Raw genomic sequence first — 26,158 nt, forward strand, 5'->3', positions numbered from 1 at the left:
AAGCGAGAACTCCATAGATAAGGCTTTAAGGTCACTAGATGCAGTAGACCAGAGGTTGTTTTCACTGAAATGCTTTGCAGTTCAGAGATGTGCTATAAAAATAGGTCATAATTAGAATGGAAGTGGACCATATTTCACATTTCCCTCAGCACGTTTACAGCTGAGATCATGTAAATCGATTTACTTTTTAGCCCCTTGGTTTACATCCTGAACATTGGAGGAACTACAGGAACTTGTGGGCCTGGACAGTCATCTCAGTCATTGTTCCGTACATTTTGTTATCACGGTTCAGATGCCAACGTGTGTGCTGTATGAAATGGGGAAGATTTATACGTTGTAAAATGGTGGTTATATTGAGATGAGATTATGACGATCTAATTGAAGGTATAACTACCCCACCATTTAAAAAAATAAAAAGTTTAGTTGGACCGTTTCTCTCCTAAGGCTACCACGTTTTCAGTTTATAATCAACTGAGATGAGTTGATTCCAAGTCTGGATGTGTTTTTGAATGTAGTGATCTGTGTAGGATTTGATTGACCTTGTTTGGCTTGAAAAGTTATTGGTGTATACGTCTGTTTATCAGGAAACCTGTTTACCAGTTTAACTCCGTGGACGGGTGAATTCACTCAGTCTGTTCATGATGAAGTTGAGACTTAAAGGACTGTCCTGCCTGTAATTGAGAACGCTGATACCTTTGCAATGCAGCTCTTTTGTTATTGCTGTACCTGTCCCTAATAGTATCTAGATGAACCAGTCAGGTGTATTTTATTAAAAGGAAAGAATATATTATTGAACAGCTAGGATATTGTACATAATACTACAAAACCGTTGTAATGATTATAATTAAAAGCTCAGAAAACTCAGATAGTTTGGTACTGTCATTGATCCTTATTTGCCTTTTTCTCCTTTTAATATTGTTGTATTAATGCTTTAAATATTCTGCATCTATTTTTGTCTTTGTGTGTTACCAACATTCAAAAAAATATAGACAAAACGAAACCATGTCGTCTTTTTTTCCTTTCTGTGAGCTAGAATTGAGGTACAATGTTGAATATCATCATAATCTTCACTGCTGCTGCTGGGCTGTTGTTGAGATTTATTAAAGTGTTGGATTTTAAATGTTCATCCTATGGGAGCGCTGTCACGCTTCAGCTGTGAGTGAATGCAGTAGTTACTGTACACAAGGTTAGTATACACCCAACGCATGTTAAGTGAAAAGGACCGTCGTGTAATGACATACTCCGAACAGCAGAGGTCGGTAATGTAATTTAGTACACAAAAAGCAGTTTGTCGCTAAATCTGAAAGTGTAGAGCAACATTTCTTATGTAAAAAATATTGTATCCAACATCTAGCTACCGTATCATCATGGTTTACCCTAGTGGTCAACGTTTACGTTAGTTTATAGCAAGAACCTTAAAGGAGACTGCATTGGTAAATTACCGAAGAACGGGGATATGCCTTCGTGCAGTGCTTATAATTGCAAGAATCGTTCGGGAGTTTCGTTTCACAGGTAGTATTAGCGATGAACTAACATGTTAACTTAGATCAATGTTAAATGGTGATCAGTCTGCTAGTTTATAAACTTTGTTAAAATTTGTTAAAAGAGACGTTAATTAAACATGGAAGTAACGGACTGTAGTTGTCATAACTTGCCAGTGCAAATTAAAGCAGGTTTTGCTAGTCTGCGTTTGCAGCTGATGCTCATTGACTTCTTCACGTGTCCACAGATTCCCCATTAAAGATACCCAAAGACTGAAAGAGTGGACCCGGCAAACCAGATGGAAGAACTGGACTCCAAAGTCATCCTCTTATTTGTGTTCCGATCATTTTGAGAGACATTTTTTTGTCAGGTCAGGGCATGGTTATCGATTACGTGATACAGCTCTGCCCACGATTTTTAATTTTCCTGATAACCTTTGCAAAAAGGTAAGTGTATAGGCTAATAAAGCATATTTATAGAGCGGTTTGAAAGTAATTTGTGCGGGAAAAAAAAAAAATGATTGAATGATTTTGATTGTGTTGTTTCAGAAACCAGATGGTCGACAGCGAAAGAGAATAACTTTAGTAAGTGATACTTTAATGAGGATGAAATGTACCAATTTGTTTTTTGTACACGGGACTCCGCTTCGAATTTGGCCACCATAAGCATTCATGTTTTATTGTAGCCTATAATTATAAATGATTGTTTCAGTACAGCATGCACTTGCAAATGTGGTGGAGATAAACTTGAATTCATCTAAACCTGGCACAAGCAAATTTGGTTTATGTACTACTTTCATTCTGTAGTTCTCCGACACACATGAGTCACAAAGCACAAAAGAGGCGATTGCTTTAGAGACCAATAGACGAAGCTGTCAGGTGTCAAAAGGGTAAGTGTTTTTTTTTTTCATATGTTAAAAAAAAATCTCTGTCTCTAGGTGTTCAATATTAAACATTTACATTTTTAAAGTTATGTCCTTGACCGGATATTAAATGTACTTTCATATTTCGTTTTTTTTTAACAATGACATTTGTAATTAACATGTTATGTCATTTATATGAACAAGTTACATATTTTATTATGTGTGCTTGCAGCCAGCAATCAGATAATGCCCGAGGCGGTCAGTTGGAGAGTATTTACTGGAGTAAACTTACATGGCATCCAAGTACTTTCCATGATGATTACTGTGTACGGTACCACAGGTAGATGCCACTTTCACAAAAAATCTAGTAATTTCAAATGTGATTGTACCCAAGAGTAAACCTGGTCTCATCTTGTATTGTTGATGGACAGAGCATTCAGTGGGCAAAGGACGATGGACAGAATGGAGACAACGTAAGTGATACCTAAAGGTTGTAGATACAGTATGTGTGTGTGTGTGTGTGTGTGTGTGTGTGTTTTTTTTTTTTTTTTGAGGAAAATGTTGTCAGTTGAACATAGAATTGCTGTGTGCGGTGCATTTCAATCATCTGTGAAAATGCAATATTCTAGGTTTGTTGTGGTGGAACCTGCCTGCTGGGATGCACTATAGAGCCTCTTGTGTATTAGCTTGTTTCCCCACTAATTAAATGTTGCTTTCAAAACATTCCAAAAATTATTCAACAGATATGCCTATGTGATCAAGTAGGAACTTTAGGGGGGGGCACTGTGGCGCAAGCAGTAGCCCCGACCACATAAGAGCTTGAAGCCCATGGAGGACACAGGTTCGATTCCGGCCTGATGTAATTTGTCCTGTCAACTCCCTCTCATTTCCTGTCCCACTCTTCACTGCTCTATCGATTAAAGGCACAAAAGCCCAAAATTAAATCTTAATAAAAAAAAATTAGGAACTGTAGAAGCCTAGGGGAGAGTAAAATGTTTGTGCTGGATCACTGTAGTCTCTGGCAGCATCTGGGGTAAAGGTACATGGGTCTACAATCACACGAAAATTGTTGGTTTTGATCGTGACAAAATAATTCTATCTCTGACTCATCTGTTTAAAGAAGGGACTTCCAGAAGGCCTTTGGTTTATCCAAGTGCTCTCGGGCAAAGTTGAAACGGGCAGTTTTGTTCTTTCTTGAGAGCAGAGGCTTCATTCTAGCAACCCGATCATGAATGTCATGTCTATTCAATTTTCGTCTGATTGTAGACCCATGTACATTTACCCCAGATGCTGCCAGAGAGGTCTGAAACTCTTTAGAGGTGATGTGTGGGTTGACTTTTACCTGATTTATTCTTCTTCTGGTGCTTCTTGGTGATGGTCTTGATGGGCGTCCACTTCTAGGCAGAGAAGCGGTCATGTTGAATGCCCTCCATTTCTAAATGATTTGTCTTGGATGGATGGATGGAGCTGGAATCTTTTGGAGATGGTATTATAGCTTTCCCAAGACTGATGGGCTGTCAGAACCTTCTTCCTGAAGTTCTCGGATATCTCGTTTCCTCTCGGCATTGTTGATCTGTGTGGGTACACCTTGGCACTACAGTAGTTTGGTTGGTTTCCTCTCTCTTATAATCTGTGTTGCCCAAACCTTTCCCTAAGGATGTCTCAGATGATCGGTTTGCTTAATTGACTAATTAAGCACCCAAATAAGTTTCACTGACTCTGTTACCTGCTTGACTTTACCAATTCAGCTAGGGGGTTCACTTACTTTTGAAATGGACTAATTCCATGTTTCATGTAGTCTTTTGGCTACTCAAACAATTCCCTCTAAAAAAAGTACATGCAAATGATAAACATAAACCTGACATTCCTTCTATGGAAAATTGGTGATGAAAAAAATGAAAAATCATGGTAAAACAACAGAAAACTCCTAAGTGGTCAAGGGGTTCACATACTTTCAAGTGGCACTGTAGATGGGTCGAGGTCTATCCCATGAAAACATGCAACAGTGAGGAGATTGCCCAGAACGTCTACGACCTGGTCTCTCGCATAGGTTATCCCTATGGTTTCCTCTCCAGGATTAGCCCAAGATGCCTTAAAGAGGTAAATCATTTCATTGCCTTATTCCAGCTCTGATGGATTTTTGAAACTATAGTCAAACAAAAGCCGTTATGAACACTGAAGCAGTTGACCACAACATAAGCAGTAATCAGTGACCACCCCCATTAGATTAGTGTTTAAATTTGTTGCACATGTATGGTAATCCAATGGCTTGTTGTGTGATATTTTAGATTAACAGTGCTTTGTGTAAACTTGTAAGACTGGAGGCAACCTTCATACTCCACCATCCTCAGACTGGCTCTTTGGATCAGAACACAAAGACACTCATAGATAAGTTAGTGACACATGTATCCCTCTCTTCGGCATTTTATATTTGGAAACGCATTAAACTTCTGCTTTCAATTTGAGGTACCTAGCAGAGCTGTGACGTGGCGTGTAAAGTTACAGTGTCACACCCCTGTGTGATCTTGCATGAGCAGGATGGTGTTTGACTTGTCGAAGGAGCACCCTGATGGCTGGGACGTGTGCCTCCCCGCCTCTGTGTACCGCATGTGCTGCAGTGTGAACCCAAGCACCTGCCAGAGACCCCTGTCCCTGCTCCACAGCAAAGCTACCCTGCCACTCATGAAGAAGCCCAGGCTGTTGATGGTGAGTAAACGGAGTGGCAAATTAGGCTCCACGATACCGTAACTTTGTTTGTGGACCTGTTCATTGCTTTGACCTGTTTGTACCTGTAACCTGGTAGATATTTTGGATTTTCAGGCATTTCACAACCACATCATTACACATATAACGCCTTCCATGCGCCTTGCATGTTGATAAAGCTTACGTTTGTAACACCTAAATTCAAGCAATATCATGTCAACTTAGTGTTTGACTTCTCCTTTCAGGTGGATGGTGGTGACATAAGCAAGTTCACCTTTGTGCTTCTGGAGCCCCAGGCCCCTGTCAGTGCTGTGCAGCTTCAGTGCGAAGAGTGCCGTCAGTGGAGCCAGATCACCCAGCCCATGGAGATCAAAGGGTATGAGGACATGAGGCTCAAGGATGAGGAGTACACCTACACCTGCCCTAGCTGCAGAGTCATCCTGGACGAGACGGCCAGAAGAACAGGAGAGGGCGTTACAGAGGAGGAGAGGGGAGCAGTCAGCGAAAGAACCGCAGGAGATACAAGGGCAAAAGGGATGAAACGGGAGGAGAGAAGAGTGTGGAGAAATGACGAGGGCGAGGAAACGAGCGGAAGAGAGAGTGGAAAAGGTGAAGGTGGAGAGATGAGAGGGAAAAAGAATGCAGATGCAGCAGGACAGACGATGAGGAAGAACACAACGGCCGGAAAAGGGGCTGATGACACTAGAGGACAAAAAACAGAAACAGGAGCAAATAAAAGTGTCAGAGCGGCCACAGGATTAGAAAGAAAACGTAGAAGGGGACGGCCGCCACTTAAAGAAAGACCTTCGGTTAAAGCAGTAGAAGGAATGGTTTCAGACAAACATAAAGCACCTCAGAAATGTGTCAGATTGCAGTTGGGTAAAAGACGTGGAAGAGGCAGACCTCAACGCACAGAAAGTCTTGTCAAAGCGGGGGCACTTTTACAAGAAGGGGATGATGGAGAGAGAACACAGGGACAATCAAGCCATTGAACTTTAAAAGGCATAAATGGATGGGCTGGAAGAACTGTGTGAAGGCGAAAGAGGCAGTTCTAATCACAGGAAAGTAGTTTGGGCATCCACAGAGAATTGAACTGTAGACACCGTTGAAGATACAGAAATAAATTGTGTTGTTAAAACACTATGAAATATCAAGTGAAGAAAAAAGTACCACTGTGAAGAAATATCACCATAAATCTGAACATGAATACATGCAAATGGGTGTGAGAAAAAAAAAAATAGACAGACACTTTTTTTTTTTTTTGGTAAACAAAAAAAACACGTGTGGTAGCCTAATGTTAATTCACTTCCCCATACAACCCTCCTTCGGAGGCAACCACTTAATAAAATAAACTGGAAATAAACTAGTGCCGTATTTAATGAAGAGCTGTTTATGTTGGCTATTTTTGTTCATTGCTCATTATCAAATTAAGCTTAGTCAACTGACCATATCTCTTGTCTCAGAGATATATGGTAACACCATGGATAATAACAACATAACACCAAAAAGGATAATTTAATAATTGGCATTAGAAGTTGGACTAAATTTAGTATGATACCAAAGAAAGCCACACTTTTTTTGTGAGTTGTGTAGATTTGTTCAGTCAAACTTTGGGAGAGCATGTAACATCAGAGTGTTTTTTTTTTTTTAAATAACACATAGTTTTTCATCATTGGTCATGATGAAAATTGGACTTTTAATGTTTAAGTGTAGGCTACCTTGTAGATGACTGCATGTGTTTGGGCCTACCTAAAATTATAAATATTTAAGGCTAGAAAAACTTTTTAATACATTTGGACAATTTTATCTCATTTGTGCTAAGGCAAGCTCAACGAATACTTGGACAGAAGGAAATGTAAAACATGTAATTTTAACTAGACGTTTGCTTTCATAGGTTTTAAGGTGTAACGCCCACTCTTCCTGAGCCTAAACTCGAACGTTTTGATGTGCCCGGTGCAATGTGGGATAGTTGGGGTTAGAGGCGACGCAACCGACTGAGGGAAATGGTGAGTGAGGAGGATGGGAAACTATCACATTTCATTCTTTGTACCTTAGTCTTAACTGTCATCATTCGATTTTCGAAAGTCTTCATCAGTGATTTATACGAACTATTGGGTTGTGTTCACCCAGTGCAAGTGTTTTTAAAACGCCAACTACATACACATCTCTTTGTTTCGCTATCCAAGCTAACTATATGCTAGTATTGTAGCCGGCTAGGTGATATCAGTTTTAACATCATTGAGTTGTAAGTTGTCATCGATAATTCTTTGCCATATGGTTAGGTAGTTGACCACTTTTATTACTGAGTTTCAAACAGAATTAGACGGTTTCGATATTAGAATTGCTGGTTCAACCTGAACAACTGGTGGTCAACTGTTTGCCATCTAGCTAGCCTGCTAGCTAGTTGTTGGCTGTATGACCAGAGACGCCTATGAGGGCTTTAGTATGACGCATCGAGGGTATCATGGTCACACTAATGTAGGACACCAAACAATACCTAAACTAAAGACTTTCAGCAACCTATAATGAGTCAGATGCCGTTGTTTTGTAACCAACGAGTAGTCTGTCTGCCATAGACGTATCGTCAGCCAGCTATAAAGAATACGCACAAAAAGGACAACGTTGTTCCTGTTAGATAGGTAACATTAACATTAGCCTACAACGCTAGCCGGCTGTGGCGGTGGTAACAATATTTAGTTCTAATTATATAGTTGCATTTCTTCAGCAGGTATAGCCAACTGGTCCTTAAGCTGGCTGACCATCTTGCTTTTATGGCTAGTTTGTTTGTTATTTTACCATCCATTTAGTTAGCAAGCTTTTGGTTAAATTTAGCTTGCGAGCTTAAAGATCTGTTACTCGACATTCATGACAACTGCTTATTTGGCTATTTGCGTGACTGACAACTGAATGAGCGAGCTGATTGAAGTAGCTTAGTAACGGTCTCTTAACATGTAACTCAACTGTCTTGACCTGCTAGCTGTGATAGCTGATCTTTAAAGTTATTTAAGGTGGCGCATCTAGCAGCTGTTACTATGTGCAACTTTGCAGGATTCAGCTGTTGACCATTTGTTCAGTTGCATAGCAGTCAGATGTGATTTTTGTGTTCGAAAACTAGCAACAGGAGAAAGAACTGTTGACACAATTGACATCCAAATGTGCAGAAGGCTGAGTGTCTCCTGTCCTCAGTTGTTTTAATTTGTGTCGTGTTATTTTGTCTGTCAGTGGAACTTACCAGTCCCTCCCCCCTCCCTAGGATGTGTTCCTTATGATCAGGCGTCACAAGACGACCATTTTCACAGACGCAAAAGAGTCAACCACTGTTTATGAACTGAAACGTATCGTGGAAGGCATCCTGAAACGGGCTCCAGAAGAACAGAGGCTTTATAAGGTAGTTCTGATATTGAATAGCACTTAAAAAGATGACATCTCAGCACAATTGTTTGTCTTGCTCGTACATTGACAGAGTAGAAGGCTCAAATGCAATGTCAATGGAACCACATCTGTTAACATGCTATTGATGCCAACCTGTTGTATCGTTTCTGCAAGGATGATGTGTTGCTGGATGACGGTAAAACTCTTGGAGATTGTGGATTTACAAACCAGACAGCGCGACCCCAGGCCCCAGGCACTGTTGGACTGGCTTTCCGTGCCAATGGTGAGTTGCTGGTTTTGATGTACTTGCGCTATACTGTAGAAATGGTCACTGTAAATCTCTGCCACAGTACTGAGATATGACTTAAAGGAAAAGTCCACAATTCTAATCCGATAAACTTTTTGTCAAATTCAGGGAACTGCTCCTCGCAGCCTTCTAGCTGCCCGTTTAGTGTGTGCACTGAAAAAACTCCAGTGTAGGACACAGTCCTGGAAGGGTGGGATGTGTAGTTTGATTGGTTGTTGAGCTTAAATATCAACAACCTTACGCCAGACTCTACCTTTTAATAGAATTCTTTGCCATGGAGATTTTCTTTTCTTTTCACTTTGAGTTTCATATGTTTCTGAAATAGAATCATAGATTCTAAGAATATTTGTGTATCTATTTCTGTCTAACACTTGCTTTCTCTATCCCTCTCCCTCCCCTCTTCCCCAGATGAGACTTTTGAACCACTGAGGGTGGAACCCTTCTCCAGCCCTCCTGAGCTACCTGACGTCATGAAGCCCCAAGACTCCAGCAGCACTGCCAACGAGCAGGCTGTACAGTGATGGATGGATGAAGGGAGGGAGAAAGGAAGGGAGTGAGGGGAATGCTTGTTTGTGTGATTTGTAGGTGTTTGTTTGTTTTCATTTTCTTTTGTTGTTTATTGTTTGATTTTGTTTTTATCTTTGCTGGCAGAGGCGTGGGTTTGTTCAGGTGCAGAGCAGAAGTTCATCAAGGACTAAAAACTGCGTGTGTAGATTTTTAACTTTTGGAATAATAACCGCTATACTCCACCTGCATCATTCCCTCTCCCCACACAACATAATTTGCAAACAAACTCACGGCCTCTACCCTTTTCTCTTCTGCTCTGACAATATGTCACCCCTCCTCACCTGTTTTAGACATTGCTTAGGCGTCCTCTTTGCTCATGCGTCACCCTTTCAGGAATACCCTCATTGGCTGCACTGATGTCATTCTTCCGGATGAGGTTGGAGGAGACAGGGCTGAAGATGAGTGCTGTACCTCTGAGTTCCACTAATTTGGGTATGGATCTGTAGGTGGATCTAGTATTGTGCGTGCGCGTGCGTGTGTGTGTGTCTGTGTCAGTGTGTATAAGTTTGTGTGTATGTATATGTGTTTTTGATTTGGTGTGTACTTTTTGAGGGTGGGAGTGAGAACATTTTTAAGAATGCTCTCTCGCTGATTTTGCATTTACTTTGTGTTTTTGTGTGTGCTTCACCTTAATGACTATTATTATTTTGTATTATTTAGGACTTTATGGGTCTTACAAATAGACATTTGGTATGCAAGTGAAAGATGTTTTAAAAGTTACTTAGTTATTCAGTCATGAAATGCATGAAACTGCTCACAAAACTATGAGCCGACTGCTGGACATTGTACAGAAATCATGTTCTCACAACAGGTGTTTTCATTCATTTCCATCAAGGAAAAAAATGCCATTTCAGTGTAGATATTTCCTCACGCGTTGCTTCTTTTTGTTTCCTGACTCAAGTTTCTGTGCCTGTGTCCTTTTCTCCTGTCCAGTTTGATTTTTGAGACTCAGTCCATTGTAAGTCATAAACAGTCTTTTACCAGTCTGAGTTTGCCTTTGAGCTATTTTTTATGGAAAACCAAAGGGGAAATTTAAATGTTAGTTCTCTTTGTGTTGCTTTGATTTGAGTTGGCAAGAGAAGGGGATGGTCACAACTACAGAAAGATGGATGTCTCGAAGTTTTTGCATCAATCATGCAGACCTAATTGTACAAACCACTGAATGTTTAGTTTTGACATAACTCCTGACCGGGGTCCTCCCCAAGATCAGAGCGTCTTTAAACAACGGCACTCCGTGTTGCACCAATTTCTTTCGAGTGACTGAAAGGGTTCAACATAAAACTCTTGCATTTAAATAATGAAGATAAATGTAATTAAAAATATGTAACTGTAATTGTCTAAGTTGAAATTAAAAGAAACACTTTTTTCAGTCATTTATTTATTTCATTTGTGTCCTGCAAGTCTCTATCCTTCATTATCAGTGCACTACTGATGGTCTTAAGCTTTTTTAGAATTTGAATTCAAGAAAGTTGAACCGTTTTTGCCAGTTAAGATATTTCATTCTCCGCAAAGTGATGTGATGAGAAAAGCTGTAAAGAAGAGCGCAGTGTAAAACAAATGTTCTTGTGTTTTAGTCTACATGCTAAAAGGATACCGCACAAATATATTCGTTCCTTGGTCTCGATAATGTAGAATATTATTTTGGAACTATAGGGCATAAACTGGTTAGGAATCTGTTAGAAACCAGACTGCCATACTAGGACTTTTCTAAACAGTAAAAGCTGGCTAACTTTATGGGACAGCCGTTTTTATGTCAGTGTTGGATATTTACTTTATGTAAACGTAGTTACACTGATCTGGGATTGACTTTAAAGTTAAATCTAGTATTTATTTTCCCATCCTGCGTTATATATGCAGTGACGGCATTCCTCCGTCCCAGCTGGCGGCACTACTGAGCAATTTCTTGGAGAATTTACCGCCTACGTTTAGCCGAAGAAAACGACGAGGAGCAAAAACAAATGTATCTGAAGGATGCGTAGAAGTTAAACCAGGGCAATGATCTGATTCAAATTATCTGATAATTCTAGCTGGTTAAGGCGGCCTTGTGGACGTCCTTATAGTATTGTATTTCTATGGTCCTTTGGCAGTATACTGTATCTACTATCGTTCTGAAATAGTTTTGACAAGTCAGGGTAAGTAGCCTTCGGTACCAACACTGTCCTCGCTAAAGCTTTTCAATGAAGTGACTGACTTCAGTTTCATGTAACCTACCATGTTTTAACGCAATACATGACCTTGATCTCTTTGCTAGGTTAGAGATGTACACAAATTCCTGTGTTGCATCGGCGGGCCGTGCGGTGCTTGAGATGATGCAGAACGAATGGGAGCCTCTTTCCCATGGGGAGCTCGACCAGCGTCTGGATCAAGCAGTCGAGGAGATACTGGAAGCCGAGTTGATGGCCAAGGTCCAAGCCCATTCCAGTCCTTTGCTCTTGCAGGTATCCCGAGCGGAGGAGCCCTTGCTGCATGTCCAGGCACAATCTCAAGATCTGGTCCATCCTCAAGTGGTATTTCAGTTGTCAGAAACGTTTGCTGTTTCACCCAATTCAGACAATGAGCTACAGCGACAGTCTGCTGAAAAAGCTGAGGAAAACCCAGCAGTTCAGGTTGGTAATCAAATTCCAGTAATATCAGTGGTACCATATGAATCACTGCGTAACTGATAGCCGTATCTCTCTGTTCTTGAAATTCTTTAGCACATTATGGACCTCCTGAAGAACGCCAACACCAGCTATAATCGCAGTCGACTTGCCGGGAGAGCACGCTTGTCTCTCTCCCACACCGTCCTCCTTTCTCTCACTCTGCTTTCCAAACGTCGCAGTTATCGCTCCGTGTCCACCAGTTTCCGTCTGGAGAAAGGGAATATCCACAGGATTTTCTTCTCCTTCTGCGACCGCGTCAACGCTCTAGAGGAACAGCAGATACGATGGCCGAAGAGTATGAATTCATTTATATTAGTATTTCCAGTTATCTGTTCTTCTCAGTTTTGGTTATATTTAAGCAGAATTGTTTAGGGTTGGTTATTTTCGGAAATGAAAACAATCACTGACGTAGAAAAATCTTAGTAGTGGTCAGATGCATTTATGCCTGGAAAAGCTTATTAATGCTTAGAAAGTACTGCTTGAAGTGGTGCCTAACAAGTCTTTCTATTTGTAGGTCAGGAGATGATTGGTCATATGCTGCCCTTCTCTAGTCTGCTGGGGGTGAATGATGTTGACGAGCGAGGTGTCCCAAAGGTGTTGGGAGTTTTGGGTCACACACGCATCCCTATTCGTCTGCCCATTGGCAAGCAAGATGTGGAGAAGGAGGAGCTGGACCTGAAACATCTGACCAAAGAGGTTCACCCAGACTCTTGGCTGAATCTGGAGCTGGTTTGCGATGGACAGGGGCGCTTCATTCATTGCCGGGTCAGCCAAGGATCAGAACAGGATCGGGCAAGTGACCTTAAGAGGAGGTTTCAGAACAACCCAGGTATGGTGCCACCAGGGTGCTGCCTGGTTGCAGGCACTGGATACCCCTTGACAGAACAGATCCTCACCCCATATTCTGCAGGGCGTGGACCCAGAGAGAACCTCTTTAACAGAACACTAGAAAGCCACTTGTGTCGACTGGACCAGGCAGTGGAGGACCTGAAAGTACGTTTCCAAAGACTCAAGTACCTGGACATGGGGAACTATGAGAGAGCCAAAGCAGTAGTCTTAACCTCATGCATCTTGCACAATGTTTTTCTTGACATGGGGGATATTGTCAAGGGCCATCCAGCGAGAGAAGTAAGAGAACAGGAGCAAGAGGGTGAGAGAGAGGTGGCAGGTTTGAGGTGGAGAGATGCTGTTGCACAACAGTTATACAGTACCTTGGACGCAGACAGCATTTGATCAGACTGAGTTTCAACCCTGTGTTATTTAAAATGGAACATTGCTGTGTGCTATTAATCTCCAGAGACTGTCATTGAATAGATCACAAGACCTCAAGACATCATCAAGACCTCATATTTCCACCTACGCCGCATCGCCAAAATCAGACACTGCCTCCCCCCCCCTGCTGCTGAATCCCTCATCCATGCCTTCATCTCCTCTCGACTTGACTACTGCAACTCCCTCCTTACTGGCATCTCCTCCCATTCCCTCCATAGACTCCAAATGGTCCAAAACTCTGCTGCCCGCCTCCTCACCCACACCCGGTCCCGTGAACACATCACTCCCGTTCTCCACTCTCTCCACTGGCTCCCCATCAAGCAGCGCATCAACTTCAAAATACTCCTCCTCACCTTCAAAGCTCTTCACCACCTAGCCCCCCCCTACCTGTCTGACCTCCTCCTCCCCCACCGCCCCTCCCGAGCCACCCGTTCCTCCTCCACTCTCACCCTGACTACACCAACATCCCGATTAAAAACTTTTGGCGACAGAGCATTCTCACGCACTGCACCCCGACTCTGGAATTCCCTCCCCCAATCTGTTCGCCACTCTCCCTCACTCACAACATTCAAGTCCCGCCTCAAAATGTACCTCTTCACCCAAGCCTATGATCTTCCCTATCCCTAGCCATCATTACCCAACTGCCTACACTTCTACCCCCTGCTACATCTCAAAACTCTGTTTTCTTTTTGTGCTGTGTATGCTTGTGTTGTCCCCCCCTGTCTGTAATACCCCCCCCCCCCCCCCCCCTCTTTGCCTGTAAATGTAAATGTGTCCTTCTTGTACTGTCCCCCCTGTTTGTACTAAATGTGTCCTTCTTGTACTACCCCCCCCTATGACTCTGTAATCTGCGACTTTGGGTATCTGATAAAGCGCAATACAAAATAAAGATATTATTATTATTATTATTAGATCACCAGAGACTAACATCATTACATTCTTTGTCATTCTGTTGGCAAGACTATTTTGCTCAACTTATAACAGTACATATATTATTGAAGAAGTGTATGTTCATCTCAATGTACCTTTTGGGTTGTTTGGTGAATGATGTGGTACTTTTGTGTAAATCAGAGGTAAGCCCTGGAGGGGAACCACCATTGACAGTGTATCTGAAGATATAAAACTACGGAAGAAGTCGACATAGATGTTTTTGTTACATCTTGTACTCGCAATATTCAGCCAGTTACTATGGATTTGATCTTAAATCTCAAGTAAAATAATTGACAAACACAATATATTGAATTATTTATTAAAAGTATAATGCAGATTTAGTTCTTATTTACAAATATAATTGTTTGCTGAACAATGAGGTCACTGATAAATATGCACATCATATTAACAAGACTGACCCATGAAAACCTTTTGAAAACCACCAACAAGAATGTCTGTGAGGAGGGAACACTGGGATATTAACTAAAATCTTAATCCAAGTCATTTAGTGTACTTGCAAAATCCTGTGCACAAATATGTGACAGAGTATTTACGATTTCATTATTACTCTGTTTTAGAACAGTTATTACACAACTACATGTTATGAGGTCATTAACCCGAGAAACAGCATAACCTGAAAAATAAAGCTCATCAGACTGACCATATTTTTGGTCTATCGCTCACTGTTACTTCCCTCTAAATCCAAATAATGCCTTGTAGCTTTTGACTCCCCCCTCAAACACACACACACACACAAGATCACTCCCTTTCCAGTACATGATATTGTCAGGGTCTTGGAGGTCAGTCCTTTTACTTTTTGCTATAGTTGATGCAGAATATGTACACTAAAAACAACAATTGTTGGTCGCAAGAGATCAATTCCTGATCCCTGGCAAAGTGGGCACCTCATTCTTGGTTATACTCATGACTAATCATGAAAACACTAGCCTGTATTTGTTCATTTTTGATAATATTTCTGATTTAAAAAAAAAAAAATCCTCCTGAATCCATTAAACAGAACTTAGAACTAAATTGTCCCAGAGTTAATGAAAGTTAATGCACTGGGTCCTTTCCTGGTTCACTAGTGGACACTCTTTCGTTACACTTTTGGCAGCTGGACACTGTTATCCTGTGCCAAGCTGGAGATGGCACGTGCCAGGTTGTTAATGGCTTCAATCTTTCTCTCCTCCAGGGCCTTTTGCTGAGCCCACATATTCATCTTCCTCTCCTGTAGCTCCAGGTAGAGATGTAGCACATCCTGAGATTGCTGAGGAGGCAGGGTGGTGGCTGTGATGGATGTGGCAGCTGTTATTGCAGGGGCTGCTGTTATTGAAGGGATGGGCAGAATGGGGGTGAACCGTTTGCTGGCAATAGCCTTGCCCAGTTTGGTGCCATTCAGCTTTGCCTTGCGCTGGGCCTCAATCTCCTCCCGGCTCTTGCCCAGCACATTGTGCATGGCCCTAAAGAATTCCCAGTGGACGCTCTGCACCCCGAGGCGCTTGGCACGCTCTGTGTTTTTGCGGTATGTGGCCAGCATGTTTCTCCACTTCAGGTCACACTCATAGGCTTTGACGGCTACGTCCAGGTTCCCAGTAGACTGAAGCTTAGCAGTGACTCTCTCAGCAACCGTCTCCCAAAGCTTCTTCTTCTTGCACACAGGCTGGTCAAATTCCTGGTCCATTTCCAGGCGAGTGTTAACAAGCTGCCATGTAGCTTGTAGAGTCCAAACAAACTCTTGGGTAAGACCAGAAATAAGACAAGATAATTTGAATGTGGCCGCTCTCTGATATTGATGATAATAATGCTGACAATAAGACCTGCTATTTAGCAATTAAGGTCCTCGACTGCTGTGCAATATTTTAATATAAAAGCCAGAACAACTTTTAGTTGTTATATTTTCTTAATAAAATGCCTTGTCTTTACAAAACTCTTCTGTGTGGCTTCAGAATTTAACACTTTACTAAAATCAATACATGTTTTTGAAGTTTATTACAATAATACAAATGCCATTCTGCAAGAACACTGGCTTAGTTCAGAAAATACAATACTATTTCTTAAATAAACACTTTGGTAGATATTCTCAAATACAATCCTGATGATCGCATTTATTCATCGTGTTCTCCTCGCATCCACTCACTGCAGCCGGTGGTGGATTCGATTACTTGTAAAACTGACTTTGCTCACGTTACCTCCTTTCGATTTCTCGGGCTCCAAAGTGGGAAGCGTGGTCGTGCTCTCCTCGACTTCAATACTCTCCGTAACAATTGTTTCGATGACCTCTTCAATCTTGTTTGGCACTTGGCAAAACATGACGGATAATTTGCAATATCAACAGATATTATTGTTTGATTTAAACAACACTAGTTTGGCAGCGATGAATTATCTACCCACATCAACTAAACCGATGATTATAACAACAACCACACAGTATGACCACCCTCAAGCGAGTTTTCAGAAAAGAACAGTGACGAAAGGATTGTACGCATAAGGGATATGTAGTCAGTATGTAGCCAAAAGAAATACTGATAGCCAGTTAAAAACTTCCTTCCCTTGGTGCTTTGCGTTGAAGCTGCATGCGAAAAAAACTGAGGTGAATATACTGGGTAACGTAGTCTTGTGGATATCACACCACAGGTAAAGACAGCACCAAATTGTAATTAAAACTACAAGATCCATGGGTAAATGTTCTTCCCTCAGATGTGATACGCTCCCCCTTTCCGCCATCGCCTCCCTGTTTGTCGCTCTGCTAAAGATGGCGTCCGTGCTATGCCAAGATTATTGCGTTTGCTTGATTATATAAATGTCGAATGGAGGAAGGTTGAGTTCATGAAAATGCGCTGTCATGTTTAGGAAGAGGATTAAATACATGTATGTGGTGAAAGATTGTAGCCATATTTCCAGCTAAACGTTGGTGAGACATACTTTCTTTCGCAGGCCTGACATAATTCGGAGAGCGGTCGAATGGTTAAAAAACTACAACTCCCAGCAGCACTGCCTAGAGGCGTTGCCAGGTTGTAACTTTTTCCGTTTCTAATCATGGTGACTGTAGTTTTTTGCAGGCTCAGTCCCTTCTTGACATGTATTTAAACGTTATTATTTACGATTTTTTAATTGATTGGTAAACTGTAAATAATATTTTATGGACGTTTATGTTACTCTTAAAAGCGTTTTTGGGAACGTCCACCAAAACCCCTCCTTAGCTCCAGTTCTCCCTGTCACATACTAAGTGTGGTAGGGGATAGGACTACGTAGTTGTCATGGCCACACATGGTCATTTAAAGAGCTCTAAAGGCAACATCAAAGAAGGGTCCTCTGCCCTCCCAGAGTCTTCTTTGACCTGGTGTATATCACAGTTGTCCAAAGTATCACTTTTAGTAAACAATCAGAGCAATGTTTCACAAGAGGCAGCACCCAAAAATGGGGAAGGTATGGATAAAACCAGAGACATTCAGAAAAAGCTTCAAGCCAGCCAGTGGCGAGCACTGGTGGCTATCCGGACTCAACACATCAAAGGGGGGAACAGCAGAATAAACAGGTATAGAACACAGGGGGGTCTCCCACCTCTCCTGGGCCTCATTAAAAGACCTGACAGCTCCAGGAAGACCCTAGACCTGGCCCTCAGTATCTTGGCCAACTGCTGCACTGAGAGGGAAGCACGAACAGAGGTGAGCAAAGGGTTCCAGTCAGCTGCCCTTGCAGGATTGTGGGTTTTGTGCTTTTGAGGACTGTCGAGATGATTCAACAACATCTTTAAAATAGCTTAGACCATTTGTTGATTATGTATGTATGTGATTGTGCATGGGAGACATTGGTAAAATCACGTTTAATACTGACTGTACTTTTTTTGTTTTCCATTGAAGGTCAGAAAGCTGGAAGGAATAGCAGTTATAGGTAAGCTCATGTGTGTTCATGGTTTAGAATCAAATGTTTTTGTCAAGGACTTGAAGTAAAGTTGTTACATTTGTTTTCCTGCTTATTGCAGTGGATGTAATGATGAGAAATGTTGCTGTGGAGACAGTGGAGAACCGAGCTGCTCGGGCCTTAGGGAACCTTGCTATGGATCCTCAGGGCTCCGCTTTGATCCATTCTGCTGGTCAGTTGAGAAGTTATTTTGTTTGTTCATTTGTTAGTCTACTATTTTTATCTGGTTCCCCTCAGTGTGTCTCTATTCTAATTCCATATAGTTTGTTTCTTATCTTTCACACTGGATCACACAATTTGAGAATATGTTTTTTTTTCTTGCTATGTCAGTTTAGCTTTCTAAAATAAAATATTTTTTCCTATCAGGTGGAATCCCTCCACTCCTCCTCTGCCTCTCTCTTTCCCCCTCTGCCTCTTCCTCTTCCTCCTCCCCCTCTGCCTCCTCCTCCTCCTCTCCCAACCCCTCTGCTCCATCCTCCCCTTCCTCTGTCTCTTTGTCCTCCCTCCCATCTTCTGCCAAGCTTGAGTGCGCCCAGTCAGCTGTCCGTGCTCTCCTCTACCTGGCAGACACCCCTGCCAACCGCCTCTCGCTGCTCTCCCAGGGGGCTCTGTCTTCCTTGACCCTGCTCATGTCCCCAGAGATTCCACTGGGCCTCAGGCGGACCTCCCTCCGCGCTATCCATGAGCTCACCAGGGGCTGTAGTGCCGAATGTGCCCGGGAGGTGTCCAGGTCTGGGGCACTTGCTCAGCTGGGGGCCCTGGTCTCAGAGGAGGCAGCCAAGCCCCTGGAAGAGCTGGCCCTGAAGACCTTGGCCAACCTCTGCTCTCAAGGCTGCTTGCGACCACTTGTGGGCTCACTTGGGGCCATTCAGAAGTTTTCAGAGGAGGTGAAGAAGGACCCCTCAAAGGCAGGAGTTTTCCTCAGGGCGCTCTGCTTGTGTTGCAAGGAGGCAGTGAATCGGGTCAAAGTCAAGGAGAGTGGAGGGTTGCCAGTTCTGATTGGCTTCCTGTCTGCCCATCAGAACCATCCACTCACACGACTGGCCATCCTGGCCTGTGTGGATTTCGTCTATGATGAATCAGCTTTGGAGCAGCTGCAAGATCTTGGACTGATACCACTGCTGGTGGCTCGATTGGTTGAGTATGCCAAAGGAGAGGAACCAGTGGCCAAGTCTGATTCCAGCCCCTCTTCAACTAGTGATTTGATGTCTCCCTCCTGTTTTGAATCCTTTGACTTTCCACACCTTGATGGGAACAGAAAGGATGATGTTGGGAAGGAGCAGGGCGTGGGTTCCTCTAGCTTTCTTAGCCTGAGGTAAGAGACTGGCACAAATGTTCTTTGAAGTTCTGTTAGGAAAAAAACTGCTTACAGGAAAAAGATTGAACCGCTTAAGCAACAATGAATTTGCATTTCTTCAGTATCATCAAATTAGTCTGGAAAGGTGTGACATTGAAGTTGAGGCATGTAGCTTTAACAAATACTGACTTAAATGATCTCAGAGTATGTGTTATTGTATTATATTATGCGTAAGTGTGATTTCCTCATTTTGAATTAGCTTTAGGTTATGGTTATTCTGTCAGTGGGTATTCTCATTTGTCCATCTTAAACCTTCTGATACTGTGTAAAATTACCATAGATATTATACATATCACTGTTTTCTTTGGTGTACCCAGGTCCTGGCTGGTGTCTGAAGGTCTGATATCCTCTGAAGGAGAGCTTTTGGAGTCTCCCACTGGTGTAGAGAGTGACTGTGGGAGTTCACACGCCTCTTCATTATCAGCGGCAACTTCACCCGTTACGCCAATCTTAGATGGTGGCCTGTCTCTGACGTGTCTCTCACCGACCTCATCACTTCCTCAGTCCAGTGTCTCAGGTTCACCCAAGCCGGGTCTTCTGTCACCACCAAGCCAGCCTGCTCCGCATTCCTCACAGAGAAACCTGCCTATGTCTCCCTCCAACCCTCAAAGCCCACCTCTGTGCAATGTCCCCAAACCCTCCAGTCCCTCCAAGGTGTGCTCCCCTCCCAAGAAAAGGCCCAGAGTTTCATCATCATCATCTTCCTCCTCCCACTCGTCACCCTCTTCTTCTTCTTCCTCCTCCTCCTCCTCCTCCTGCTCCAGTTTAGTCTCCCTAGATGTCCCACCAATGTTGTCCAGAACCCCAGCCTACCACCACCCATACCACCCGGAGCCGTGGGCCCCAGAGTCTCCCATCCTGTTGTTGCTCTCTCGCTTCTCCCACGCCTCTGATCCGAGCACATCTCTGGTCAATGCAGGCGTTCTCTCTGGCCTCCTCTACTACCTAACCCGGCACAAGGACCCCAGCGGCCGCTGCTTCCGCATGTTGAGCCGCCTCAGTTGCAACCCTAATTGCCTGCAGGCCCTGCTGCGCACCGGAGCTGTAGCTTTGATTCGCCAGGACCTCTGTCTTAGGGGTGGCAGTGCTCGAGTGGGAAGAGGCCAGGAGAGGCAGACAGACCGGGTGAAGGCTAAAGTCAGACAACTAGGTGAGTCACCCTCTAGTATAATACCATCCAGTTTGTTTCAACAAAGAAGAACAAATATTTCACTCCTCTTGTGATATCAACAACATTTCTCTTTTCACACTATATATAACATTTGTTTCTCTTCTACTCACTATTTCTTGTCTTTATGTTCTCCCTTAGGTCTCGGCCTGCTTAGCAACTTGCGCGTTCAGTGTGAAGCAGGCTTTGGCACAGGAGTTATGTCCCATGTCATGCTGTCTGGTGTAGAAGTGGACCGACTGTTCGGAGCTCTTTCTTTACCTCTTATTTGCAGGTATGTAATGAGATTTTCAAAGGTAAAGGAGAAAGGGTACATAGTACAGTAGTTACAGTTATGTCATTGCCAGGGCTTAAGGTAGCTACTGATGGTAAAGGTATAATGCTGATGGTTTTAACATGTTTAACTGGGTAAGATGTTGTTTCTTGTTAATAATTGTGAAGCACCTTTTCCTTTTCCAGTAACAAAGTCCTTTTGAAGAAGCTCCTGCTCGACAACAAAGGTCTAATGCATGCACTGGAACCCCTTTGTTGTCAGGATGACAGCAATGAGGACAACAATCATCCGGAGAAATGCAAAACCCTCCTGTCCTGTTGGCTTTGTCCACCTCAGAAAGTGACCTCATCTCGACTCCACTCCCTGTATTCCTCTCTCCTGATTGGCTGCCTCTCCAATCTACTGGTACATTCCAAGGCAGTGCTGGACCAAAAGACATGTAGTGTGGAGCCACAGGTCACCATACAAACCCCTGTAAGTCCCAGCACGACTCTTACTCCTCTGAAGGACACAGGAAGTGATTTGCCCCCTTCGCCAAAAAAGCAGTGCCTCTCCAACAGCTGTTCTTACAACGACTCCACTCATGACATCTTCCTTCAGCTTGATGATGGCAGCCAGGTCCCTGCCTGTCGGGGGGCTTTGGCCGGCGGTGAGGTAGAGTTGGGTGATGGAGGCTCTGAGTACTTCAGAGCTCTGCTGACTGGAGGGTTCGGTGAAGCTCAGGGCAAAGAGGGGGAGGCCATTCCTATCAGGGATGTCAGGTATGGAATGCTGATGCCTGTGCTGCACTACCTGCATGGCTGTCGTCTGTCAAATGGAGAAAGCGGACGAAAACAAGAGGTGAACACGGATGAGGGAGGTGGAGGTGGTTGCCGTTTCCTAGAGTCAATGACTCTAAAGTACTGGGACTCCCCAGATTTCCAGAAGACTGCTTTGGCTGAGGGGATGGTCGGGGCATGCCGTTTTTTGGTGACCGGCTTACAGAGGGCCACAGAGGACCTATGTGTGACCTTGCTCCACTCCTTAGCCACTACACCAGCATCATTGTCTTTACCTCAGAGGTCACCCAAACCTGTTTTACCAGAAGATGTTGGCAGGAAGACTACACCCCTCAGAATGCACCGGGAAGGAATTCCCAAGCCACTGCAGTCTAACAAAGTTGTAAAGAACCCTTTGCAATCAGGACCACCCTCAAAGTCAACCCCCAAGACTGCCAAACCAAACCCTAAGGTAGGGAGCAGCCAGGATGTGGAGGAGGTTCCCCAAACTCCCCGGAAGTTCCCGCAAGACATCCTGGCATCATCCACAAACAAGACCTCAGACAGTAGGTGCACGCTGGTGCCGCTACTGCCACAGCTGTATTGGTTCTCCCAGCGCTACAACTACCCTAGACTGGGTCGGGCGTGCCTGTCCATACTGCTGCGTCCACACGGAGTGGCTCGCAATGCGCCTGCTGCCTCGCTTCCACCAGCACAGGCGGCAGACTGCCTGCTGCAGCTGGCCAAGGATGCAGACTGCCAGGAGAGCTTGAAACAGGATCTGCTTGGACTGGCAGCTGCAGCTCTTAGCTGAGGGGAAGGAAGGGTTGTATGTAGCAGGAAAGGGCAACACAGGGTTGAGGAGAAATTAAATGAAAGTGGCTTTCCCCCCCTCTATCGCTGATCCTTCTTTTGTTGTATGATGTCTCGATGTCATAACTAATTCATTGCCATGACAGAATGTCCTTGTTTACCTTTTTCTTGCCATTTCCAAAATATTTTTGTTTTTGTACATTTTCATTTTCTAAAAGTTTTGGGCAGAGCATTCTCCTAATCGTCATAGTGTCAACACTCCAATGTAATATACCATAGGTGTTGCCACAGAAGCAAGGAAGTCCTTTCTGCCACATTTCATTTTGAAAAGGCTTAAGTCTGTGCTTATGAAGTGTCAATATGTATAACAATCAGTACAACAGGGAAGCCTTTGTGTTTACTTTATATTTTTGTATCCCTAATTTTGTAAGTAATTTTTGTAAATATGTAAAACAAGTGTCAAGACTTTGCCAAGATAAGCATTGATCCGAGGAGCCAAGTTTGAGTGACAGGTGTCTGGTAAATCTGCTCTGCTCTGTAGTATGGACTTTTGTTAGTCAGAGTCATATGTGGGAGTCATATAAAAGTGGTATTTTTCCATCTTAAACAGGAACACATGTATGATCTACCAGCCATCCTCTCCTTCTCACCAAGTCAGAAATGTGTATATACTGTAAATGCAAAAACATATAGAGAACAAAGATGTATAATGACATGGCTCTTCTTTACGATAAGAAATCTTAATAAACCAGACACCAAGATGTCATTTCACTGTTGACGTTGTTTTCAAAGGTTAAATACAAATGTAGTTAGGCTTATTTACAACCAGTTCACCTGTCTCCTTGAGATGTGCATGATACCAGGTATATGGTGGGAAGAGGTAATCAATGCATAAAATGTGCAATTACCCAGGATAAATACTAATTGTCTGTCACAGTCCTTTATGTAGGCATATGAGCTGCACTTTGAGTTCAATTATTTTCGATTCATTTTTATTTTTATTAACGATATACAGTCATGTCTTCAGGAAAACAAAGGATGTTCCGCAACACCAGTTACATTTAAGCAAGTAAAGACTGAGCAAACCAAGCTACACAGAGGTCATACTTGAGAAAAAAAGGAAGGATTTTATTCCTGTCATTTTTGTATCCCCTTGATTAGTCCCTGTGCCTATGTCATAGAGAGCTAACTAGTTCATAATGGAGGAGTGAACGTAAGGTTTCTGGTAGACACCAGGGGGCGCTGTGATTAGTGGTCATGGCCCTCGTAACCAGTGGGTAAAGCGTTGGTGTGAGGGTTGTGGATGAGAGAGTGGTTGCCATCACCCCAGGGCCAGGCCTGAAAGAGAAAAAGGGAAACAGACTAGGTTTAGATTCCATTTGGATAAATGTCTGTCAGTCATTCTGTTGTTACAGACATTCTGTAATCGTTCTACTTTCTGTAACTGTAATTGTTCTGAACATGTCTGCATAGGTCGCCCTCTTCAACTAACATCCTGTGGATTATATTTCATTACCAGTGGTGCCCTCACGTCTTTGATCATAGCCTCTGTTTATATTGTAATATTATGAAATCATGTTGTTGGGGTGAGACAGCTTAGTGTGATTCCATGGGTCATATTTATTCCTTTCGATGCTCAAACTGGACTGGAGCCTGGCTGCCAGTGAGAAGGTGTGGAAGCTCATGGTAAACAAAGCTTTGTCTGGCCATACCTTGGTGCGGATGCGCAGGTGAGGGTAGGCCACAAACTCTGGCTGTGGGTGACCTGCATGTGCCTGAGCCTTCATGTAAGCATTGGCCATGCACACACCAACTCCAGGCAGAGCCAGGACAAATGACAGGATCTTCCAGGTTTTCGCTGCAGGGGGTTCAAATAGTTTGAATAGTGTGCAACTCACTGATAAAGAAAATCTACTACAGTGAAAAGCATGAGACACCATGACTTCAAAAGTAACTTGACAGATGCACATGGTCTCAACACTAAGTCAAAGCAGAGAGAAAGTTGTTTCAATCACAGTAAGCTTCAAATATTTGTATGGTTCTGGGAATTTTGTAATTTTTTTGTTGATAATTGCATTCCAACATACTATTACGCAGCTCATTTATTCTCTCTCACTCTGTCCTCTCACGTACACAAAGCCATCTCAGACTCCATGGAGAGACACAGGACAGCTACACAAGTGAAAAGATGCTGAATGAATACAAACCTGATCCTTCATGACTTTCATGAGACGCTGCAGCGGCAAAGGATCTGCGGAACAGCAAACGAGCAGGCGATGAAGCCATCTTTCCTACAAGGTGAAGATACAACAACAGGTAAGACTTTTATCCTTACAGTTTTGCATCAATACTTGGTGCATATTAAATAAATATGCATTTCTATCTTGTTTTGATAACATTCCGGTTTGTAATTAATGTATGTGGGTTAGTGGTGTGTTAGCGGTATGAAGGAAAGCAGAACATATTGAAGAAACTACAAAATGCACATATGTGAACTGTACAGCTCAAATTACACCAGTTTCCAGACCATGGCTGGTCAACTGTATTATTTGGAGGTCACTGTATAGGAGTATACATTTGATATAGTAAAAAGGGAAATTGAAAGCCAAAGCCAGCAGCACACTTTTGTAGTTTATCCAATTCAAATCTAATTCCTCATAATAACCACTTTTTGTTCAATATAATCTCAATAATTCACATGGGAACAAGAGATAATCCATGTGTTTCACCGTGTTGATCAGAGAGCACTTTTTGGAGTGAAGTCACTGTAAACATGACCTTACATTGACACCAGAGGGCTCTGTTTCAAAGCTCTGTACTTGAGAGTAGGTGAAACTACTCCACTTCACTTTTCACAGAACATAGTTTCTCACGATCAATTGCTTATCATATTGGAAAATCACTAGTTGTTTGGTTGTGTTGGTGGAGAAAATCATATAATAGCTTACAGTTTTAGTGCCAACATACTTTCACTTGCCCTTTCTTTAACTGCAATTTTTAATAGTAGCTTAGAAATAAGCCATTTTATAAGGCTACAATATGAAATATGAAAACATAAAGATATATCAATTATTTAAGATTTTGCATGCACTGTCTTTTCAATCTAAAAAAAACATCTTAACACGGCCCCTGTGTGACCTATGAGCAATGATCAACAGGAAATATTTAAGATCGGCCTGGTGGTACGATAGCAAATGAGGAAACATAAAAGCGAAAGCAGACCCTAAAGTTCAAATGTAAACAATAGAATTCCCACACTTACTCTTCAGTCTATGTTCCTTCTCTCCTTTTCTTATAAAAAAATGAGTCCTGTTTCCCCTTTTCTCTTTGCACCTTTAGCTGTTTGTCCTTCAGTCTGTCCTGGCAAGACTCCTCCCCTCTGCAGTTTGTCCACCTGCCAAGAAACATGAAGTTTATATTTGGTCAACTGCCCTGTCGAGCAAAACTGTGGTAGAGGTTCAGATAAAGAGGTGGGGTAATATGGGCTAAAGGAGTCTTGGTTGCAGTTTTCTATCATCATTTACCGCTGTGTGAACATGTGTAGGTGTGTCTTTTTTTGGGCAACATGTTAATCTGGGAAAGAATACCTCATGTAAAAATGTTTACTACTTTAATCTTCAATATAACATCCTGAATGTGTCTGCCATGTATTTCAGCTTTAAACAGTGTGCATCTAACTGGTCAGTGACATATATAGGCTATATGTTGTGGTTTACAGTGATATAACCTA

General features: G+C 42.8%; 6 protein-coding genes across 6 annotated transcripts; 4 read left to right on the forward strand and 2 right to left on the reverse strand.

The window, feature by feature from the left end:
* The first annotated feature begins 4,538 nt into the window (after positions 1-4,538).
* LOC308378867 (uncharacterized protein) lies at positions 4,539-6,224 on the forward strand. Its single transcript, XM_080855872.1, has 3 exons — positions 4,539-4,736; positions 4,882-5,050; positions 5,293-6,224. The coding sequence occupies exons 2-3, from the start codon at positions 4,883-4,885 to the stop codon at positions 6,037-6,039; spliced, it is 915 nt and encodes a 304-aa protein (XP_080711998.1). The 5' UTR covers positions 4,539-4,736; position 4,882; the 3' UTR covers positions 6,040-6,224.
* Positions 6,225-6,993: 769 nt separating this feature from the next.
* On the forward strand, positions 6,994-10,666 carry elob (elongin B). The gene is made up of 4 exons (XM_080855778.1): positions 6,994-7,053; positions 8,301-8,435; positions 8,594-8,702; positions 9,135-10,666. Exons 1-4 carry the CDS (start codon positions 7,051-7,053, stop codon positions 9,245-9,247), a joined length of 360 nt encoding a protein of 119 aa, XP_080711904.1. The 5' UTR covers positions 6,994-7,050; the 3' UTR covers positions 9,248-10,666.
* A 625-nt stretch (positions 10,667-11,291) lies between these two features.
* Positions 11,292-13,168, forward strand: LOC308379168 (uncharacterized protein; the record flags this gene model as incomplete). Its single annotated transcript, XM_080856224.1, has 4 exons — positions 11,292-11,425; positions 11,545-11,899; positions 11,990-12,230; positions 12,450-13,168. The coding sequence occupies exons 2-4, from the start codon at positions 11,552-11,554 to the stop codon at positions 13,166-13,168; spliced, it is 1,308 nt and encodes a 435-aa protein (XP_080712350.1). The 5' UTR covers positions 11,292-11,425; positions 11,545-11,551.
* Positions 13,169-14,510: 1,342 nt separating this feature from the next.
* On the reverse strand, positions 14,511-16,525 carry LOC308379736 (uncharacterized protein). The gene is made up of 2 exons (XM_080856991.1): positions 16,327-16,525; positions 14,511-15,871 (listed from the first exon to the last, which is right to left on the reverse strand). The coding sequence occupies exons 1-2, from the start codon at positions 16,445-16,447 to the stop codon at positions 15,237-15,239; spliced, it is 756 nt and encodes a 251-aa protein (XP_080713117.1). The 5' UTR covers positions 16,448-16,525; the 3' UTR covers positions 14,511-15,236.
* Positions 16,526-17,225: 700 nt separating this feature from the next.
* armc5 (armadillo repeat containing 5) lies at positions 17,226-22,466 on the forward strand. The gene is made up of 7 exons (XM_080856225.1): positions 17,226-17,802; positions 17,998-18,028; positions 18,120-18,230; positions 18,425-19,373; positions 19,733-20,565; positions 20,725-20,857; positions 21,043-22,466. The coding sequence occupies exons 1-7, from the start codon at positions 17,395-17,397 to the stop codon at positions 22,427-22,429; spliced, it is 3,852 nt and encodes a 1,283-aa protein (XP_080712351.1). The 5' UTR covers positions 17,226-17,394; the 3' UTR covers positions 22,430-22,466.
* A 1,069-nt stretch (positions 22,467-23,535) lies between these two features.
* On the reverse strand, positions 23,536-25,823 carry cox6a2 (cytochrome c oxidase subunit 6A2). Its single transcript, XM_080856338.1, has 4 exons — positions 25,691-25,823; positions 24,636-24,719; positions 24,141-24,286; positions 23,536-23,766 (listed from the first exon to the last, which is right to left on the reverse strand). The coding sequence occupies exons 2-4, from the start codon at positions 24,712-24,714 to the stop codon at positions 23,677-23,679; spliced, it is 315 nt and encodes a 104-aa protein (XP_080712464.1). The 5' UTR covers positions 24,715-24,719; positions 25,691-25,823; the 3' UTR covers positions 23,536-23,676.
* Positions 25,824-26,158: the final 335 nt, after the last annotated feature.

Source organism: Sprattus sprattus, assembly GCF_963457725.1.
Source record: "Sprattus sprattus genome assembly, chromosome: 18".
Lineage (NCBI taxonomy): Eukaryota > Metazoa > Chordata > Actinopteri > Clupeiformes > Clupeidae > Sprattus > Sprattus sprattus.

Coding starts and splice junctions, on each gene's coding strand:
- LOC308378867 (XM_080855872.1), top strand. CDS start 4,883: ATGGTGTTTGACTTGTCGAAGGAGCACCCTGATGGCTGGGACGTGTGC. Junction 5,051..5,292: donor AGAAGCCCAGGCTGTTGATG/GTGAGTAAACGG, acceptor TTCTCCTTTCAG/GTGGATGGTGGTGACATAAG.
- elob (XM_080855778.1), top strand. Junction 8,436..8,593: donor AAGAACAGAGGCTTTATAAG/GTAGTTCTGATA, acceptor CGTTTCTGCAAG/GATGATGTGTTGCTGGATGA. Junction 8,703..9,134: donor ACTGGCTTTCCGTGCCAATG/GTGAGTTGCTGG, acceptor CCTCTTCCCCAG/ATGAGACTTTTGAACCACTG.
- LOC308379736 (XM_080856991.1), bottom strand. CDS start 16,447: ATGTTTTGCCAAGTGCCAAACAAGATTGAAGAGGTCATCGAAACAATT. Junction 15,872..16,326: donor GCCCGAGAAATCGAAAGGAG/GTAACGTGAGCA, acceptor GTCTTACCCAAG/AGTTTGTTTGGACTCTACAA.
- armc5 (XM_080856225.1), top strand. CDS start 17,395: ATGGCCACACATGGTCATTTAAAGAGCTCTAAAGGCAACATCAAAGAA. Junction 18,231..18,424: donor CGCTTTGATCCATTCTGCTG/GTCAGTTGAGAA, acceptor TTTTCCTATCAG/GTGGAATCCCTCCACTCCTC. Junction 19,374..19,732: donor TCTAGCTTTCTTAGCCTGAG/GTAAGAGACTGG, acceptor TGGTGTACCCAG/GTCCTGGCTGGTGTCTGAAG.
- cox6a2 (XM_080856338.1), bottom strand. CDS start 24,714: ATGGCTTCATCGCCTGCTCGTTTGCTGTTCCGCAGATCCTTTGCCGCT. Junction 24,287..24,635: donor TGAAAGTCATGAAGGATCAG/GTTTGTATTCAT, acceptor AACCCCCTGCAG/CGAAAACCTGGAAGATCCTG. Junction 23,767..24,140: donor ACCTGCGCATCCGCACCAAG/GTATGGCCAGAC, acceptor TTTCTCTTTCAG/GCCTGGCCCTGGGGTGATGG.